At 38.2% G+C, this 20,086-nt stretch overlaps 1 protein-coding gene across 4 annotated transcripts in view; it reads right to left on the reverse strand.

Moving 5' to 3' along the window:
* LOC131072834 (pentatricopeptide repeat-containing protein At3g59040) overlaps positions 1-19,809 on the reverse strand; it is a 117,068-nt gene extending 97,259 nt beyond the window's left edge. The window contains exons 1-3 of one of the 4 annotated variants that reach the window (XM_058009127.2): positions 19,612-19,809; positions 19,242-19,536; positions 11,351-11,650 (exon numbers count right to left, since the gene is read on the reverse strand). In XM_058009127.2, the coding sequence (XP_057865110.1) occupies positions 11,351-11,650; positions 19,242-19,536; positions 19,612-19,658 (642 nt within the window). In that variant the 5' untranslated portion in view covers positions 19,659-19,809. Of the gene's footprint in view, positions 1-11,350; positions 11,651-19,241; positions 19,540-19,611 lie in introns of all 4 variants that reach the window. The other 3 variants (XM_058009119.2, XM_058009136.2, XM_058009131.2) reach the window with 3 other exon arrangements.
* Positions 19,810-20,086: the final 277 nt, after the last annotated feature.

The following is a 20,086-nucleotide window of genomic DNA, read 5'->3' on the forward strand; positions in this document are numbered from 1 at the left end:
AGCGGGAGGACTTTTAAATGAAACTATCACTCAACCGCATATCTCAGCGGGAGGACAATATCACTCAACCACTTGCTCAGTGGGAGGACAAAACTGAATTAAAAACATACAGGCGGCTGAGCCATCCTCTTCCACTTGTTCAGCGGGAAATACAACATAGAATGAATTGGTCAGTACTACTGAAGCAATTCTTACAATAATAGAAATGTGAAAGGAGGTAGAGTGAAGTACATATCTTATGAATTCGCTAACACGTTCTAACCAATAATACTACTTGCTGTTTTGAAATCAAATACAAGGAAAACGCAGAACCAGCCATCCCGAAACCCACTAAATTGCTTGTAACTCACTCAAAACCCCATAGAATCATGCCAAATCAGAAGCAAATGAAGCGTATGACATAAGAAAACAAAACAATACCTCGAAACTGCAACTGAAGAGCACCAACAATAATGCATGCATCCCAATGCAATTCTAGAAATGGCGTTTTTGCTGAACAGTTCGATTTGCAACTAAAAATTGGAGAGTTCTCCAAATGCCACGCCAATATAGGAGACTTATCATCTCTCCGGTACGCTTCCAACGAGCCCTCACCCAGAATGATGCATTCAACACACAGGTAGCTACGAGCAAAATACACTTTCAGCCGGCACACACCAGCAACACCAAAAAACCAGCAGCACACAAATCTTCACCAACACACCCAAAAATCACCAAAAATCTCACAACTACGCACCACAGCTAGGAGTGATGTCTCACACTCGAAACCAGAAGGAAGGATCTAGGAGGTATTCACCCTCGAAGAATGTCTGGCGTCATTCCAACAACATAACAATATATTTTCTCTGGATACCAAAATGAGAGCCCAAGTCACTTATTTATAACTTTTTGCCAACCAAATTCAAATTCAAATGCACTCCAAATATGCCCAAACCAAATGCCATTCCATTTCATCCACATTTAGCATTGCATTTCATTTCATTTCATTTCCTTGCACAAGTTCACCCAATTCACATTCACCCAAAATCGCCCTTTTTAATAAATATGAGTGTCATAAAATGAAGTGTAAAGTGGGCGCCCAACTATGACTTCAAAATAAAAAATATTACTAAGGCAATATACTTAGAAAATTGCCCCATTCGCCTTGAGTTATAATTTACTTATTAACACCATGACGACCCCCTTGAAGTCATATGCAAATTTCGCCCAAATAGACTTAGGATAAAATTAATATTTTCTCCCTTCCTAAGTCATCCATCCATAAAATAATCAAATATTAATACCTCATGCCCAAGGTATTAATATATTAAAATACCTTCTCCTCAAATATTGATTATTGCCAAATTGAGTCGGAGACTGAAGTGCTGGAAATCACCAAAACTAAACTGAGTTGGGGCTCTGAACTGAACTGCCAAAAATAGTCATCTGAGCTAAGCTGCAGAATCCTTGCCAAGAATAGCACCAAAAAACGCTGGAAGACCAACTGCTCAAACTGACCTGCCGGAAATAGCCATCTGAATAGGCCAGCTGACATCCTGCTAAAAATAGCATACTGCTAAAAATAGTAAGTGTTTCCAAAGTGATTTTAACCACATTCTGAGCAGCCGTCGCACTTACTAAAAATAGTAAGTCAGGAAAAAGTCACCTGATGCAGATGCATGTCAAACCATCCTGAAGCTCTCTGAAAACCTAGAAGGAATCTAGAATCCAAACTGTCAAACTCCCACATATACCCCCTGAAAACACCAAAGAAACTTCCTAGAAAATAGGAAACCCTAATTCTCCTTTCCAAATAGCCTTAGGGTCTCCAGAATAGGCCAATGGACCACTGAATGCACATCACTGAGAAGGGGACATTACAATCACCCCATGTTGGATGGACGTATTCCTACCCCTTGTGGGCCAAGGGGTGTTGTATCAAGCCCTTGGGCTTAGTTGCAGCAAATGTTCCGAGGCACCCTATCGTGCTCTCCACTTCAACCCCTACTCTATGATATGCCTTGCACACACTCCCCATCTCCAACAGGGACCCCCCCCTTTTGTCCTTGGTCTCCATCGTCGAGGTCCTGAATAAACCCTGTTAGTCTGGCACGGAGAGAGAGCGAGAGAGAGAGAGATGGATTCTGAAGCATAACAAGAATCAGACCAAAACGTGCCCATAGATTTGGTCCAAGAGTTTGGGTGTCACCATAGGGAACCAAGTCTTCAGAGAGCCAAGGAAACAACTCAGTCATCCCCTTGGGGCGTTTGAGAAACAACATTTGAAACATGACTCCAAAGTTGTTTCAAAACAGCAAGAACTTAAGGTAATCCAAAATCGGTATTATTTTCAAAGGTTAGTCGAAGTTTTAACATGAAAAACAAAGTTCGGCGAAGTGGATTGAACATGTGTCTTCACCCTTTCTAAACTCGTGGAAAGCACCGAAAAGGGGGTTTGCGCCTAAAGCAATCAAAGGGTGTTTACAAAGTTCCTTTTTTTTTTAAAAAAAGGGGCGAGATTGCAAGTCATTTTAGTTTTCACCTTGTCAAAGTTGAGAAAAAATACCAAGAAAGCAACAACTTTTGAATTATGAAGTTCGTCGTTTGCGTGTATTAACTTGTTATATCTTTTATTATCGCCAAAAAATACCTCAAAATTTTAAAAGAGCAAGCACTTAAAAGATCAAAACAAAAAAACACAAAGTTCGGTCTTTTTTTAAAGAAGGGTGAAATTGTAATGTGCTTTCTTTTATTTTCATCTTGAGAACACCGAAAATAATACCGAATTCACATTTGCAAGTGAAAGGTCAAAATTTTAAAGCAATGCAAAAATCGCCAAAGGTCATGTTTTAAGTTGTCGCCCTTGTCAAACCCAAAAAAAAACCCGAAAAAATGACTTCATCTTAAAATCATCAAAAACACTTAAAATGAAATCATAGGTTGTTTTGTTGGTGAATGCCTTTGGTAACACTGAAAAAGTCACCCCAACTTTGCTATAAAATAAGGAAGGTTGAAGTTTAAAAACCAAAACAAGGGCAAAGGAAATAAGTCATGCTCTTTCTTTCAGAACTAAAGAAACGCAGAAAGGAATCACAAACACAAGGCAAGGAGGAAAGAGACTTTCACAGAAAAAGCATTACGAATCACAAAGAAGCACTTCAAAGGGGAAATCGATCTCAAGAAAAAAACGTAGAAACAAAGGGAATTCAAAACGTGTGGGAGAAAATCACACCCAAAGAAGGGCATCCAAAAATGCATTCTCCATTCAAGCAAATTGTAAGCAAGAAGGCATTCAGAAACACTTCAAAGGGAGGCATTTCACAACGCACAAGGAGATAAACATAAACCTGAACAAGCAAAACATCAAAGCTATCCAAAGGCATTCAAAACACATCAACCAGAGAAACATCGAAAATGCATAAAGGAGAGGAGCCCCATTCAAATCATTGCCTAGGCAAAGGAGAATCAAGTTCTTTGGGGAGGTAACAAAATCAGCGGACAAACAAACACAATACCACTTCCAAGGTAGATGCATCCTAAGGTGGTCGATTCTTTGAAGGCACCCGAAGTATCAAGCACATCTCAAACGTCCAAAGCTAAGAACCCCCGTAAGTTGGACAAGATGAAGTATGAGTATCAAGAAGTGTTACAGGACTCGAAGGTTATGAGCAGGCGAGAGAATGTAGGGGATATTGATTTCGGGCACATCAACATCCAACAATTAAAAGATAGGATGTATGGCCCGAATCCAACCGGGAGAGCCCAAAGGATGGTGCAGAGTGGGATAGTATAGGCCACTGGTTTTTCACAAACTATCCAAAACTATGAACTGATTGTAGAATGCACCAAGCACTATAGGCCAACTAAAAGGGTGGTGTTCGTTAATGAAATGGTGATAGAAGATTTCACTCTTGAAGCCCTTACATAAGTCTTTGGCATTCTTGTCCATGAGGATGCAATTGTCATGCAAATGGATGAAGCACAAACCATATATGACCAAAACCCTTTTAAATGCAAAAATAAAATGAACAACAATTGGTTTAGGGAGAAAAGGCCCCACAACTCCAAAATCCTTAAGAAAACCTATAGGAGCAAGTTCAACAAAGAATATGGGGATATGGTCACCCTCCTCAGCCATATCGTGAGATTGCCTCGTCATGTTTGAGGAGTGGATGTTTTATTATGACAAGGAGGTTTTGGGGGGTAAGATTCGATTAGACTAGGCCTAGATGATCAGCGACAACATCCATGAGCAATTGGTGTAACTGTTAGAAAAGAGGATGTTTACCATGTCCTCGTATGTTGTATATGATGCAGAGGCCTACCCAAACTCCTAATAACAAGCCCAAATAAGGTTAGGCTAGTGACCCTTCAACTACTCACAAGGGTCCTGCAAGGAAGGACTCTACACCTTGGATGAAACTACTCACACACTCACTAGTCATGGGCCTACTCAAGATGAGTAAAAGGCTTCAACTCTTCAAAAGTACCTTACCGGTGACCCCTACTCCTTGGAGTTTTGTATTTGGTCCACACATAACATCTAAGACCTCTTTCAAGCACTGGTTTTGATCTTGGGCATCAAACCCTAATACCTCCTTTGTAAATCTACCCCTTCGGCTAGTAGCCCTCCTATACCGGTGTTTTGGCCTTAACTCAAAAATATCCTACACCCATACAAACAACTTAGCATTTCAAACACCCTTTTGGGAGTTATACTAATCCCCAAAATGGTTTGATCAGGTCTGCAAATATAAGGTCTGCTCCCTTTAGAGGCGAAGAGACCTAATAGGGGCAATTAGCCCTATTTTCCAAAGCAACTACCTCTACCGGTAGACCAAATGAAGAATCAACTTAATAGGCATGTGGGGGGTAATGAGAAACTTCTAATTTCAGGGTTACACGCCTGGAATCCATCGCTAAGACAAATTATGATGACTGTCCTAAAACTTGTCCTAGGTAGTCACATAGAGATGCCTACCTAAATCTGTTCTTTTCTCTACACAACAAGGCCTCCCCTGCAACAAAACACAAAAACACTAAAATACAAAGGCTTATCCTACATCCCTCCAAAGGAAGAGTCTTCTAATGGACCGGAGTGCAAGATAAAGCCATTTTGGCTCAAAACCCTCTCCAAACCCTCACTTTCCAAGTCACAGTCAATAAAATGGAGGGTTCTCTCTACTCCTGAATGATTAAGACCTCAGACCACCACCAAAAGAAAGCTAATTCATCTCCCTCTCTACTCCATGGATTGTGGGGTTCAAACCAATCCGTACAGTCATGTACAACACCTACAAACTCAGAATTTCTGGGAAAACTTAAGTATTTTGAGTATTATTGCTTCATAAACTCCAACTCCAACAACAACCACCTTGGGAATCGAGCCCACAAGGCTTATACAACTCTCCAACGGTTGCCCACCGAATTTGGAGTAGGTTGGAGCCGTTGAAAGGCTTTCCCCAACCGAATTACAAAAAGTTGCACTTTTGCACTCAAAGTTGCATTTTTGCAATTTTGCACAAAAAGTTGTCATACTTCCTAAGGTTGGGATCCACACACATGGACCAACCAAACACACACAAAACATGTCTTAAACCTATCAAACACAAATTTAAACCATCTACTACCCCTCTTTACCACATTGTCCCAATTGGCTTCTCAAATTGCCTAATTGTTGACATGGGCTTACATGGTGGGGTTTATTTGCACACATGAAACACAAGACACTCTAACACATCCTAATGGTCCTAGTCTTCATCCTCAGGGTCATGAATAGCTTGTTGATGAGGTGCTCCTGCACCAGTATATATGTTGGCCCGACATTCCAAGCTATTGGGACTGATCCGCCTTGGTGAGATTGGAAATGGGGAGAAACAGATGAAAGTGCACAAGTGCTATCCCCAGCTTCATTTCCATAGCATAGGCCAAAGGGAGAGAAACAATGTAGCGTATGCAATAGGCCAATATGAGCGAGTGAACAAGGCTTTCACCAATTAAATGGTAAGAATCATGCAAGAAGGATTGCAACAAAGGTTGTCCTAGCAAGAAATTGAGTTGGTGAAGCATTATGGGGTATGGTTCATTCAGTTTCCCAGGTTCACTTACTTGAGAATTTTAGGATTTGAAGGCTCACCATACCGACTCCATAAATAGTAAAATACCCCACAAGATAAACTGGTACTCCTAGAGGTAGCCAAACAAGCAAATGCAACAAGAAGAATCCTCAAGGAGAAGGTCACAGGAGTATCATTTCCAATGACAATTGGGGACAGCAATGTATATCTGAAAACTCCTGCTCAGGCAGAACAGTCAAGTTGAGGAATTGGCATCATATGGCTTACAGGCACATCCCAGTAGGACAAACTTCAATCCTACAAGGCTAAGACGAAAGGCTTACGGTAGACCCTACAAGCATAAGATAAATATACAAGATTATTGGGCCAACTGTAGTGATGATTTCGAGGTCCAAAGAAGAGAGTGCTCCAAACTAAGTCTTTACCAAATCAGGACCTTTGAATATGCCCAAGTTCCAAACCAGATAGATTGGTACTCCTGGAGGTCCAAAGAAGAGAATGCTCCAAACTAAGTCTATACCAAATCAGGACCTTTGAATATGCCCGAGTTCCAAACCAAATAGACTGGTACTCCTGGAGGTAGCCAGACAAGCAAATGCAACAGGGAGAATCCTCAGGGAGAAGGTCACAGGAGTAACATTTCCAATGACAATTGGGGACAGCAATGTATATCTGAAAACTCCTACTTAGGCAGAACAGTCGGCTGAGGAATTAGCATCATATGGCTTATAGGCGCATCCCAGTAGGACAAACTTCGATCCTGCAAGGCTGAGATGAAAGGCTTACGACAGGTACTATAGGCATAAGATAAATATAGAGGATTACTAGGCCACTTGTAGTGATGATTTCGAGGTCCAAAGAAGAGAGTGCTCCAGACTAAGTTTGTACCAAATCAAGACCTTTGAATATGCCCGAGTTCCAGACCAGATAGATGATGATGGGGATTGGTTACAGTACCATGCCCATAACTCCATCCAGGATCGCCCTTCGGCCTTGACTAACAGGTCTCAGGATCCTATCACCATCTTGGAGGTGATAATGAGGGCCTAAGAGATTCACTTGCGCTTGGATATAGCAATGTACTGAAGAGCTAACTCGTCAAGGTGTGAAATTCACCTATAACCTGATGGGAGGCCTCGAGCCTCAATCCTCAAACAGTGAAGAAGAGGCACCTGTTGCATTACAAGAAGAAAAAGAAAAAGAAAAAAAAAGTGAAAGAGAGCCTCAAAAGAAAAGAAAAGAAAAAAGAAAAAGGCTAGTAAGGAGCCAAAGGTATCCAAGAAATCCTGAAGGAAGAAAAGTTTATCACCTAAGGCCCCTACCCACAAGAAATTGAAGATAACAAGGACATCTACTTCTGCCACCTCACAGGAAGACTCTACTGTTGCGGAAGATACAATTGACATAGAACGCCAACCCACTCCTATGCTGCAAACAGATTTAGCTTTCATCGAATCAACCAACCTAGAAGAGTCTAATTTGTAGCAGCAAGAAATACAGATCATTGATCTAGAGGATCTTGCAAATTAGATTGAGGAAGGAGAAATCCCACCTGCAAGATCAAATGACAAAGAGGAGGATACATGCAGAGGTAGTGTACAACAAGAAACCGAGATACATCAGCAGATACTGAGTGAAGTCGAGGAAAGCTTGACCAGAGGAAAAGAGTAGGATATTGATGAGAACCAACCTTTGTCTCTAGGTGGGCAAGAGAGGGCGAATATTGGGTCAATTGCGGCTTCTGGGGAGCAAGGAAAGGAAATTGTGGTTACTTCTAGCCAGTTTGCACCTCCTGTATGGTTGCAAACCCAAATAGAAAAGAAAACAGCAATGAGGCTGCCTTAAGTCTTGAAGACTTATTTTCTCAAGTAGGACAGCCTCCAATCAAGGAGAAGAAGCCGAGGACCTACTCAAAGATAACCAGGGATGCTCAGCAAAATCGGGTCGTGCATGTTGCTGCTCCACCATCAAACAAATTAGTCGAGGATGTAATCCTTGCTGATTACAACATTTTATCAATAGGGATGGGAAGGGCAACTAAAGAATAGGAAGTTGAGGAATTCCAGGACTCCTTCAAGGTAATACTAAGGCGATTGTAGAAAGATACAGAGGAAAAGGAAATGTATAAAGCTCGGGCAGAACAGGCTGAAGAGTACGTTGATCACCTGCTCAAACCACTGCAGCAAGCCAAAGAGTCTTTTGTCCCCCTTGCAGCATTGGCACAAAAAACAACAACTGAGTTCGTAAAGATAAGGACCACAACAAGAGTAACACAAGAATGGTTTGAAGACAACCAAGAAAGGAAATCAGGTGCTCAAGGAAGTGATTATCCTGGAGCATGAGATGGACTGAGATATTCAAACAATGAAGTCCATCAAAAACGGCTTGGAAGGATTGAAAAAAGCAGTTAATAATTCACTTCCCCTCATAGGTGCCTTATTGTGGACTTTCCCCGAGATCCACATGGGCCAATGGTTAAATCAATTCGGCACCATCTAGGATTGGTATCAGGCCCTAAGATTGGAACATCATTGATGCAGGATGGGAGACTTGTGAAGGTGCTCTAGCATTCGTCAGAGATAGTTGTTCACTACTTCTAAAGAGTTTGATTGGCGAAAAAGACCCAAGATGGAATTTGACACGCTAAAGCATCTCTGGAAAAGCCAGCTGAAGAATGACGAGACCCCGTATACCAAGGATGACATGATGACTGCTAGCAAGTTGTGTGCAGCAATACGTGAGTACGAGGCCAACAAAGCTGATCGGAAGTGGCAATTGAAATGGGTGGAGAATCATTGTGTGGATACCAATTATCGAATGGACAACACACCCATGCCTTCCAGACAGGAGATAAGGTCTGTCATGATGACGTCCAAGAATATGTTCGTGCAAAGCGAGCAGCAAGTAGGGATATCTGGAAAGAGTAGATGGTGAAAAAGATTTCTTTATGTAGAAGGGAAATATCTATTTTGGGCTAAAATAAAAGATAAAACACAGTGCCCCAAGTTAAACAAGAGAAAGTACCTTTTTTGTCTTAAGCTCCATGCAGTTTGCCTTTTTAAAGGACTTAATGGCTAGTAGTTGCAAAGTTAGTTGGGATGTGAAATACATCCTTCACTAGGCATGGGGTGGGGAATGTTTTATGTATGAATTTGGGCCATTTGCTGGATTAAATCCTGGCCATTCATCCAAATTTGAAAAATCTATAAAAGGGAGCCTTCTCTCTCCCATTTTTTTGGTAAGAAGATTATGAATTGTTATTGAAACTCTACCAAATTTAATATAAAATTGTTGAAGACTAATCTGTGTATGAATTTCTTGTCAGTGCATGGCTCTACTTCTTTCCATTATTTATTTTTGTTTATGCATTTTTAGTATGAAATGGTTTCCTTGGGTTAGTATTTAATAGAGTTTTCTGTTCATACCATTGGAAGTTGACTGAGTGTTAATTTTTGTGTATGGTTAGTTTGAACACATATAGCTCTTAGTTTGATTGCTAAATGCTATGTTGAAGTGCTATGAATATTTAGAGTTCAATGTATACAATTAGCAGTTTGAAAATCTTCGTTAACCCTTTAAAGATTGCACCGGCCTTTGCTTAGTTGTGTCAAAAACTGGCAAAGCAAGGCTTGGTTTTTTTTGAAAACTCCATCTATTAACTCGAAAAGTTGTTCTAGTTAGGATAGATTAATCTCTCTACCCCTCCCCTTTTGCTATTTATTTTAAAATCAGTTACCAACATCTAGAACAGCATCATGAATAATGAATATCTGATGAATGTAAGGCTTGTAAAGTCTTAACATTGCCTGTAGAACCCGTTTTAGAAGTTTATCCTCACAGCAAGCGTAAGTCCCCTTGTGTTTACCAACGAAACACATCAATGCTAACTTATCCATAGCCAATCAAGACCTGACAAAATGAGCCTTGAGGTTATCTCTCGTGATTAGCACCAATAGCACTAGGGATTTCTTTATCCAAGAAAGAATAGGATATACTCACCATTCTATTTTGTGTTGACCGAAAGCAGCAGCGCATTTTTCGAACCATCAACACTATGGTTGATTATTGAAAATAAAACTATAAATTAGATCTTAATATGAAATGTTATTTAATTTAATTGCTTCTCTACTTTAAGTTTCAATAGCTATCATATGTTTTAATTATAGAAAACTATTTGTAAACAAATTTTGTTGTGGAATTGTTACTTTGGGCAAAAATCAGGTATACCCCAATTACGGGACATTACATTGCTCAAAAGGAGTTTGTATTAGTCTCATGGTTGTGCTCAAAAGAGCTTGGATTGGTCTCATGTTGATGCTCATTTGGCAGAATCATTGAAAACAATTAGCAATAAAAAAAAATGGGGAGTGCTTGATTGTTAGGGTGTGTATTAGTTATACACAAGGAGTATATCAAAGGGTAGGCCATTGAAATTTTGAAAACATCAGAAATTTTGAGACAAGGGAACTTCTACTTTGTTAGACAGTATGTTGGATATACAAAGGAGTATATCAAAGGTTGAGTAATCTGATTTAAAACAAGTACAAAATTCCAGTTATTGAAGGCCTGATCAAGTTCCAATACCAATTGATGGAACTAATTCTGAATGTATATTTAAATTGAAAATTTTATGCATAAAGGCTAAATATTTCTTAAAATGACATCTAATGTTCCTAACTGTCTACTTTAATTTATTTCTATCTACCCTTTCCACTTGTTCCAGTTGTGAATTTACTTTTAATTCATTTCTATCTACCCTTCACAGTTGTGCCAGCAGTCCATGTACTTTTAATCCATTGCTACCTATCCTTTACAGTTATTTCCTACTTTATATCTAGATATGTATATATTTGCCTTACTTTATTTTTGTCAGTCCATTTGCATGTGTAAAAAATATTTCCTACTTTACATATAGATGTATGTATATACAGTTGTCATACCTTTTTTCAGTCCATTTGAATGTGTTAAATAAATTCTAACTACAAGGTATGTCCTCATCAACACAGCAAATGCCTAAACTAAAACTTTAAATTACTAGATTGGTCTTAGAAAGTTTTAAATTACTAGAATGGTCTTAGAAATTGGCAGAAACCATGCAGCAAAAATGGAACAGAATTTCAGGCTCCTTTGCTCCCATGCAAGAATTGTTATACATTGTATGTGTAAATTCAATACAAGTGACTATTAAAAAACATTTTCTATATTTCCATAAGGGACTGACAACTAATTGTATTAAGTATGTAATATTCAGCTAATCATATATCATGATGATTTTAAGAATAGAAAAGCAATACCTCCACAAACAGTTTTATGATTGTATGGTATGTTAACACTGATGGCTCTGGGCCAGATGATTTCATTTGTCTGAATATGGATTCTGCCCTGTTGTAGTGTCCTGCCCTTCCATATGCCTCCATAAGGGCTGTATAACTTACAACATCCAAATCCAAACCAGATTTTTTCATTGATCTCAATGTACCCTCTGCCTTCTCAGAGTCGCCCTGCTTTCCATAGGCTGAAACAAGCATTTTGAAATCCATCTCACTGAAATTCCACCAGTACTGCCATCGAAGCCATTCAAGTATCTGTGGATCCTGAGTATGGTTAGAATGACAGTAAGAAAAAAACAAAAACAATACACAAGGAAAGAAAAAGACAAAGATCTCTAAGGAAAATTTTCTCATATGGAACGAACATTGGGCCTAACAACAACACATTTCAATAAAATAATAAATCATGGTATCATATCTCATATGCACAAAAGGAACAAATCCAATCGATTAAATTAAATGATAATGAGTCAAAAGGAGAGAGATGGAAATGTATATAATTAAAACCTTCAGGCTTTTTGTAATTACACAAAAAGTAATCTGAAGATGAAATATTGCCACAAATGGCAGCTGAGCAGTTCTAGTGATGTTAAGTAGTTTGATTAGTTATGATTGAACTTCTAGTTAGGAGTGTCACGTAAGTTCCAAATAGTCGATGACCAGCTACTGTAATTTACTAACTAATTCTGGATGCACTTATGATGACTAATAGATCTGAACCAAGAACAAGTAGTGAAAAGCAACGTTATAAGTGGAATTGTAGATCAAATAATGAGTAATAGGATACAAAGATGGAGATTTTTTGCATTGCTTTGTTTATTGCAGTTTTTTTCTTAATATATTGCTCCTTCAAGCAAATTAAAGAAAGTTGCTTCCGTACATACACATTTTTGCTGGAAATATTGAGTTGTATTGATCTATAACATAATTACAATGTACAGTTGCATGAATGGTTGGTTTGCTTCTGGTGTGTAACATGAGAAGATGCATAAAGTGAACCATTGCTGGAGACAAGTTTTTCCCAAGAAATCTCAGTGCCCCTGAACATGCTGTACAGATTTAGATCAAAATAAATAACTGGGCTGGAAAAGCATTTAAAAATAAAGAGCATTTAACAGCTGAAAAAATGAAGTGTTGATTCCAAAATTTGTTCTTGCATCAGGTCTAAAGAGAGTATGTAGAATCCCAATGATACCCTTGCATTTAATCTAGGAAAAGTTCAAGCATGCAAATGAGAAACTTACAATTAGATACGGTCCAAAACATTGGATGACAGAAGCTGATCAGAACTAAGGAACAAGGAAGCAATTTATGAATAACTCAAATGTGTATAGGTGAATGGACAATTTCTATAATTATGTGTTTTACTTTGGGTTGTACATGTTATTTTGCATTCACATTTTAAAAAATAGGATTATCTCTTGTTTGAGATTGCTTGCACTGTTGTTCAATAGAATCAAAATGATTTCAGAAACGAGTATTTTGCTAGAGCCAACTGTAATCACATAAATCTGTCCACTTAATTAAATGAATATTTAATATTTATTTGATTATTTAACCATCAATTAATAATTAATTAAATTAATATTTAATTGATTCATCTTAACCCTCTTCTCCTATTAATTAAATAAATTATTCAATTTATTTGATTTAATTCAGTTAACCAAATTCAGACCATTAATTAAATAAATAAATTATATTTATTTAATTAAATCTTCTCTCACATTTAAATAAATTAATATTTATTTAAATTCCCCCAAAATCCCATCTCTCACATTTAAATAAATAAATTATTTATTTAAATCACCTTTATCCTCCACCCACTTGTATTTTCCTACAAATACAAGTTGCACAACTATTTTAAATAAATAATTTATTTAAATCACCTTTATCCTCCACCCACTTGTATTTTCCTACAAATGCAAGTTGCACAACTATTTTAAATAAATTAACATTTATTTAAATCACCTTTATCCTCCACCCACTTGCATTTTCCTACAAATGCAAGTTGCACAACTATTTTAAATAAATTACTATTTATCCTCACCCACTTGAAACCTTTAATGGTTTCCCTTAAAGTCTTCAAACTTAATGGCTTCCTTCGAGAGTCTTCTCAAACCTTTAATGGTTTCCCTTAGAGTCTTCAAAACTTAATGGCTTTAAAGTCTTCAAACTTGATGGCTTCCTTCTATAGTCTTCTTAAGCCTTTAATGGGTTCCCTTAAAGTCTTAAGACTTTAATTGCTTCCTTTAAAGTCTTCAAGCCTTTAATGGTTTCCCTCAAAGTCTTCAAGCATTTTAATGTTTTATCTTCCTTTTTCTCATTTGAATAAATTAATATTTATTTGAATATTTATCCAAATGCAAATTACACCATTTAATTGAAATAAATGATTTTATTTTAATTGAAAATACCAAAATTCCTCCCACTTGCATTTTCCTACAAAATCCACTTGCATGCCTAAATCCCTTCTAGATTCTTCTAAACCTTTCCTAATTAACCTAATCCATCCCCCAAATATTGTCACATTCCTAAGCAAATTGGAGTCACTTCTCAAAGACTCCAAAGTCTTTGAAAAGCAATTAATGATTTGTGTGTTCAACAAATTAACCTCTAAAATCTTCCAAACCACTTATGGCTCTTACATGACCATTAATGGTTAATTCCACTTGCACCCATGGTTAAGGACTTTGACCCCTAACTTAACCCTCATGTAACCCATGTGTCTCTTCAACGCATTTATTTCTTTGACTAGGGTAACCATCATGTCCCCTCAAGCATTTAATGCTCCTTATCTCTCCTCTCAAGCCTCCTCATGGTGACACTTGTCAACATGGGATTGGGTTGAAAGTCTCACATGGATTGAATATCTTTCAATCCTAACCCTTGTTAAGATTACTCAATCTTAACCCTTCATTTCCCCATTTCTTCTATAAATAGAACCTTTCTCCTCAAGCAAAGGAGAAAGCATTAGAGTGTTGTTGTTATACTGGCATTAGCATAGAGCTTTTTCATAGCATCACTATCTACACTTGCATAGCATTTGCTTATCATATTCAACCATCTTGAATCTCCATATGGCATCCATGGCTAGTGCTAAAAGCTGAGAGCTACACTCATTTGGGACTTGGAGAGAGGAGAAACAAAGGAGAAGCATCAAAAGGCATCATGGAAGCATCTTAAGGAGGCTTTTCTCCTTTCTTTTATTTTGTTAAACTTCTTTCATGCTTTTTGAAATCTCTTTTGATATGTTTGGAATGGTTTTTAGTTCTTTGTTTTGTTTTTATGGTTGAAACTAACTTATTAACATTGAACTTTGTTGTTGCCTTGTCCCCATTTCCATGACATCACCAACTTATATGTGAACAAGAGTAGAGCCAAAACATATTGGTAATAGTTGTAAAGTCCAAATGGATATAACTTAATGAAGACATTTGCTTTATTCTCTTGACTAAGATTGGTAATGAATATAGCTGCAACTTTAAGTTTATGTCAAAAAACATACAAGAATGTATGAGATTTCAAAGTATAGAGTTGGCAGGCAGGCATGGACTGATGAACCTATGGCATTGCACGACAGAAGAAGATGAAGATGGTTTGTCCATAATTTCATCTAACAGAGCATCAGCAACAAAATATTGAAAAGAAGAGAGAAGCCCACTACATTTGATAACAATTTTGGAACTTAAAATGAATTGGGTTTCAATAGATGGTTTTACTTGTTTAATTGAAAACCAAAGGAAAAGATGATATCTAAAGTGGTGAAAGATATTTCTTTAAGACTAGGAAAGATTACTATAATGTTAGAAAAAAGGTGTCTCAACCTTGCAATTATAAAAGGTTACAGTTGATAAATGGGGTTGCTAGGGGGAATACTGTTGATGTGGAAAAAGTATGAACTAATCCTTTACCAACATAGAATAGAATGCTAAGTATACTATCCTCTCTTGTGTAAGGATCCTCTCTTGTGTAAGGAAGTCCCTAATGCTGTTATGAATGATCAAAGGGAACAACCTCAAGGTTACAACTGTCAAGTCTTAATGGCTTAGGATAACTCAGCGGTAATGTGTTTTGCTAGTAAACACAAGGAAACTTATAGATGCAACAAGCTGGCCTAAAGGCAATGAATAGGGTTTAGAAAACCTAAAGGCAATGATAGTAACGATTAATGCTGCGGGTAGACAAATTTCCATAAACTAATCCCTGCTTCGCCAAAGATATACTCACAACTCCATAGGAATAGTGCAAGCTCCAAGGGAATAAAGGATTCCAGAGTGTATAAATTCATTTAGACACCCAATTCTGGTGTACCCTGAGACAAACACCTACAATTGAAGTTGTTGAACTAAGCACAATAAAAGGGTTCAGACTAACCATGCACGAGGACCTACAATCAACAAGCCTCCAATGGTATGAACTTGAAATCACATCAAATACCCTAACACTTCAACCATTAAAATCACTGAACTCTAACTGTTGTCATTTTATGACACCCTTGGTCCATCAGTGAGAACCGATCAGAGATATGTTCTATGGACCAGCGCTGCCTCAGTTGATCAAAGAGAAAACAACGGAATCATGAAGTATGAAGAGGAGACTAAGGCCGGAACTCCGGAACCTCGAGGTTCCGGAGTTCCGGCCTTAGTCTCCTCTTCTCTTCCCCGGAACTCCGGAACCTCGGAGTCTCCTCTTCTCTTCCCCGGAACCCCAAGGTTCTGAAGTTCCTTCCTTAGTCTCCTCTTCTCTTCCGCGGAACTCCGGAACCCCGAGGTTCTGAAGTTCCTTCCTTAGTCTCCTCTTCTCTTCTTTAGAACCCTAAGGTTCTGAAGTTCCTTTCCTTAGTCTCCTCTTCTCTTCCCCGAAACTCCGAAACCCCGAGATTCGAAAGTTCCAAGCCTAAGTCTTCTCAACTTCGGTAACTTGTGTTTCCGAAGTCTTCCCAACTTCCTTCCGGCTTGCAACACTTCTAGATGGCATGATCAACACTCAAGGTTTTTAATGCTCCAACAACTCTTGCGACCAATTTTCTATATAAGGCTGTTATGCCTCATTGTAAAGGGTTCTCTCTCTGTTGGCTTGAGCTACTCTATGCTCTTTCACTTCTCTTAAAGACTTGTATTTATCTTGCATTTCTGCAACTGTAAGTTTGGCCATTGGCCTTATAATGAATTGAAATCATCATTCTTGCCTTACTTCAACTTATGTATGTTGTGTATGTGTTCTTATCTTCATCGTAAGTGTATGTTTGTGGCTTTCTTTCACATATATGTTGTGTTAGCCTGTTTCTGTGTGTGACTTGTGTGAAACCTTCTCCCCTCTTGACATTCATCAAGTGCTAACCTCTATACATGCGTTGAGGTCCTTCATGCAACTGAAGTTTGTGCATCTCTTGGGTATTTCAGTTGATTCTTTGTGCCATTTCGGGTGGGGGGAGAAACATCTCTTATCTTGGTGCATCACCTCCTTTCATTTTAGCATTTCTCTCTTCCCTTTTCCTCTCTACCAGCTGTTAGGATAGGTTTAGAAGTAAGATTTGAAGTGTTGAGTCGGTTCAACAGCTGCACTTGAATCGAGAAGGAAGTCGGCCTTCTCCGGAGATTCAACCCCCTTGCGCAAGGCCCCACACTTTGGGGTTGTTTCCATGTTTCACGAGGTTGCTGAGTTGATAGCTCAGCAAGGGTGCAAGCTTTTGTGATAACACTAACTAACCAGCTGAAGAGAAACCATGCAAACAAATTAAGACAAACAACAAAACACCATGCTTCAATGTTCCATTTATTTGTTTTAACTGTCATTACAACAATTTATTTCCAGCAGTCCTACTCTACTTCTACTCCTAATCTGCAAACTGCCTAACTATTCTAACCTCTAATGATCTAACCCTTTACAAAAGAGAGGCACTGGCCTTTTATAGCTTTTACAGTTTTAAATCAAAGGCCAAGATTTAAATCATCTGATGGCTGTAATTTGTCTTCTAGAAGCCTGACAGCTTTAGCCCGTGCCTTCCTCAACTACCTACAACTGTTTTGCATCAATTTTGGCCAGAAGACAAGACAATTCTAGGCTCAAGGCAAGTCAGGTAGCTGAGAAATAACTAACCTGTGTTCACTAATGAATACCTCACTGAAATAGACAGAGTAGCAGCAATGGTGGAGGCAATGGAGGAGAACATGTTTTGAGGAATTAGTCAATCCTTGTGAAAATTCCAAATTCCCTTCCAACTCAAGGCTCAATAATACTAGTACTAGGAGGGGGAAGAAGATGTAAATTATATCTAGCTGGTTTTTGACATATGTTAACAGTTATACAATTATATTTATAATTTTATACAAATGCAATGTATTGTTTGACTTTGAAATTTCAAATTTTCAAAATTGAGTATTTGAGTCTCATATGAGATTGTAAGTTTTGAATTAAGATAAATTGATAATCAATATAGTTTTGTGTGTTCTCTAAATGCATTAAATTTCTGGTTTTTGTGTGTAATTATGTTTTTATTTTTTGGCTGAATTTTTATGATTTTTAGCCAAATCCTGAATCCGAGCCAAAAAAAAATTGGCCAAGTCCAAGTGTTCTAACTACGGTTCTTGTAATATGACCATTTGTTTTCATGGCTCAAGTCAAGTATGTTATGAATCTTTCGAACAATTTCTTATGGACTATAATTCTTCCACTAAGCCTATATGTAGTTCAGGCTAAAGTTATCAGCCCATGATGATTCTACACGATCAATAAGTCATTCTACAAACAATTAATAGGCAATTTGATATGTCTTTCATCCACATAACCAGATCTGTGTTTTGCTGTCGGTTAACTCTCTCCGTTTTTAGCGCCAACCGAAGCTTGTTCATTGGTAGGCAGGAACATGCAGGTTGCGATGAGTCAAACATGCTCTTGACTTTGGTATTTTCTATCAAAGGGCAAATGATTTCATGTTGACAGGATATATGGCCTCTACTTAGATCATTTTAGTTGAAATCATAACTTTTGTGTGGCACAGTGAGCTTCACTCTGTAGCTTTATCTGCCACTGAAGCAGAGTACAAAGCAACTGCTAGTGACAATTGCGAAGCAATAAACGGATTCCCAGCATCCAAAGGCTCGTTTCCCCATTTTGGATATTTTGGAAAGGTTACTAAACCCCCAGTGCACCTGTCTAGTAGAGTCCATGCCTTAGTCACCCCCAGGACATTCTGCCTCTCCAATTGTTTCTTCCAATTCGTCTAAGTTACTAGCTGATATCTAAAATACGGCTGAGGGACATCCCTCGAGGCTTTGAAGCCATTAGTTTGCCACTTTATCTGATCTTTTAGCTCTGTTGGATAAGATTTGGGCTGCCGGGGGACCATCTAAGCATCTCAAAGTTTCTAAATACTCTCCCATACTATATCCAATTTATTGTGCAGCTTGCCTGAATGTGAACATATAGCAGTTTAAAGGCATAGAATGTGAACATATAGCAGTTTAAAGGCATATGTCTTTTATTGGTATTGAACATATTCTGGAGTTTGGGACTTCAGTCATGGTATCTCCAACATTAACCTTAACTTCTTTCTGCTGAAATTCTCTTGGCTACTGGCTTTTCTAATTAATCCAAAATGTCAATAACTCTAATTTGTTCATTAATCTGCAATAAACTGTTGCATATCTTCATCCTAAAAGGGCAATTGACTTGCATCTTCTTCAATGATGAATCTAGGGTGTTGCTGCCCTGCACTTGAATCATCTTATTGCCCAGCTTGAATGCCAGAACAAACCACACTCGAGCCGGTAGTTTAGTGTTAGTTAAGTCCCAACTAAACCAAAGGAAAAACAACACATCTCTTAGGAGGAAGATGTAGATCAATCTAGCTTACCTCAGTAACGGTATTCCATTGTTTGAGTTGAGTGAATCTGACGAGAGTGCCCACAAGAAGCTCTCTGGGAAGGTGACGACGCCGCGTGAGCAGACTCCTCAGGACTGGGACTGCGGAACCACAACTCTCTATGTCCATCATCATCTCTCTCCATTCTCTCTCTGATGACGGTGACGATGATGATGATATTGAGAATGCCTTCTTATTTGAGGAGGACACAGCTAGGTTTGCGCTTGCTCTGGCAAAGCATGGTAAAGCCCCTACTTTAAGAGGCTGCTGAGGATGAAGCTTGTGACTACTGCAAACAACAAGCTTGGTGTCGGAATAACAACAACAACGCCAGAGCTCTGAAAATCAGACAAATACATACCTGAAGTTTAATGGAGACGAGTTGAAGGCCACGCAGAGACAATCCATAGCTCTTTCCGCTCAATTAATCCTGTATCCGTGTACATGCTTTCACTTCCATCCGTTATGAGCTTTTTCTCTCCAAAGAACAAATGAATTCAAGGTTTCAAAAGTTTTATGAGCTAATAAGGATAATTGAGATAGTTAAAGATCAAGAGGGGGAAGAAAAATTGTTTTCTCCCAAACGTTTGTTTGATGAGAATTATGCACTTAGTAAAGAGTGCTTACAAAGAGAAAGTGGGATGCTAATATGTAAGAAAATGTGAAGAAATGAAAAAAAAAAATTAAAAAAATTAGGAATGTTAAAAAATTATTATATCAAAGAATTTAATTTTATATGAGATCATGAAAAAAATTTACAAAGAGTAAAATTATTGATAGATTAATTAAAATCTTGTTCACATAATCTTAGATGTGAGACTAGAACATGGATGATA

This window comes from Cryptomeria japonica, chromosome 9 (genome assembly GCF_030272615.1).
Source record: "Cryptomeria japonica chromosome 9, Sugi_1.0, whole genome shotgun sequence".
Taxonomy (NCBI): domain Eukaryota; kingdom Viridiplantae; phylum Streptophyta; class Pinopsida; order Cupressales; family Cupressaceae; genus Cryptomeria; species Cryptomeria japonica.